The sequence below is a fragment of the Morone saxatilis genome, unplaced genomic scaffold (assembly GCF_004916995.1).
Source record: "Morone saxatilis isolate NCDOM2014 unplaced genomic scaffold, NCSU_SB_2.0 Contig15, whole genome shotgun sequence".
In the NCBI taxonomy this organism is placed as follows: Eukaryota; Metazoa; Chordata; class Actinopteri; family Moronidae; genus Morone; species Morone saxatilis.
Genome location: NW_023339707.1, coordinates 16,071,437 through 16,071,983, shown reverse-complemented (window position 1 = coordinate 16,071,983; position 547 = coordinate 16,071,437). Strand labels below are relative to the sequence as shown.

Below are 547 nucleotides of genomic sequence, written 5' to 3'. Positions count from 1 at the left end.
ATATCCTAAGGAAATCATTTCTATAACATAGTCACACGGCGAGACGGAAAATGAGCGCGTTACATAATTAACATGAACAATTCAGGAGTCAAAAAACACAACAAGAAAAGTTGAAAATAAGCACAAACCCGCCTGTCCTGTGGGGGGCGCTGTTTACAACCACCAACGGAAATGCCGAGAAGGACCGGGTCGCCGTGTGCTGCTAACGGAAGTGCGACTGTTGTTTATCCGGCAGTAAGTGAGCGTCCTCGTCGTCGCAACTATGGCCAGCGCCGCAGGAAAACAAGCGCCCAAAATTGTCTCCAAATCGTCCGCGGGAGGCGGCGGGGCGGCGGGGGCCGGCGGTGCGCCCCCGATAATGCCCCTCGCCTCTCCGCTCATGGGGAAAAAGAAGAAGCCGTTTCTGGGGATGCCCGCTCCGCTCGGCTACGTCCCCGGTCTGGGCAGAGGGTGAGCTAAAGGGCTAAGTAGCGAGCGAGCTAAGTTCATGGCTGCTAGGTGAAGTCCGCGGTTTCAGATAGATGGATAGATGGATAGATAGATGGAT

The 547-nt window shown here is 54.5% G+C and overlaps 1 protein-coding gene across 1 annotated transcript in view; it reads left to right on the top strand.

Moving 5' to 3' along the window:
- The first annotated feature begins 262 nt into the window (after positions 1-262).
- The window catches only part of prpf6 (PRP6 pre-mRNA processing factor 6 homolog (S. cerevisiae)), a 17,287-nt gene continuing 17,002 nt past the window's right edge, over positions 263-547 (top strand). The window contains exon 1 of the mRNA XM_035656613.1: positions 263-450. Coding sequence (XP_035512506.1) covers positions 263-450 — 188 coding nt within the window. The remainder of the gene's footprint in view (positions 451-547) is intronic.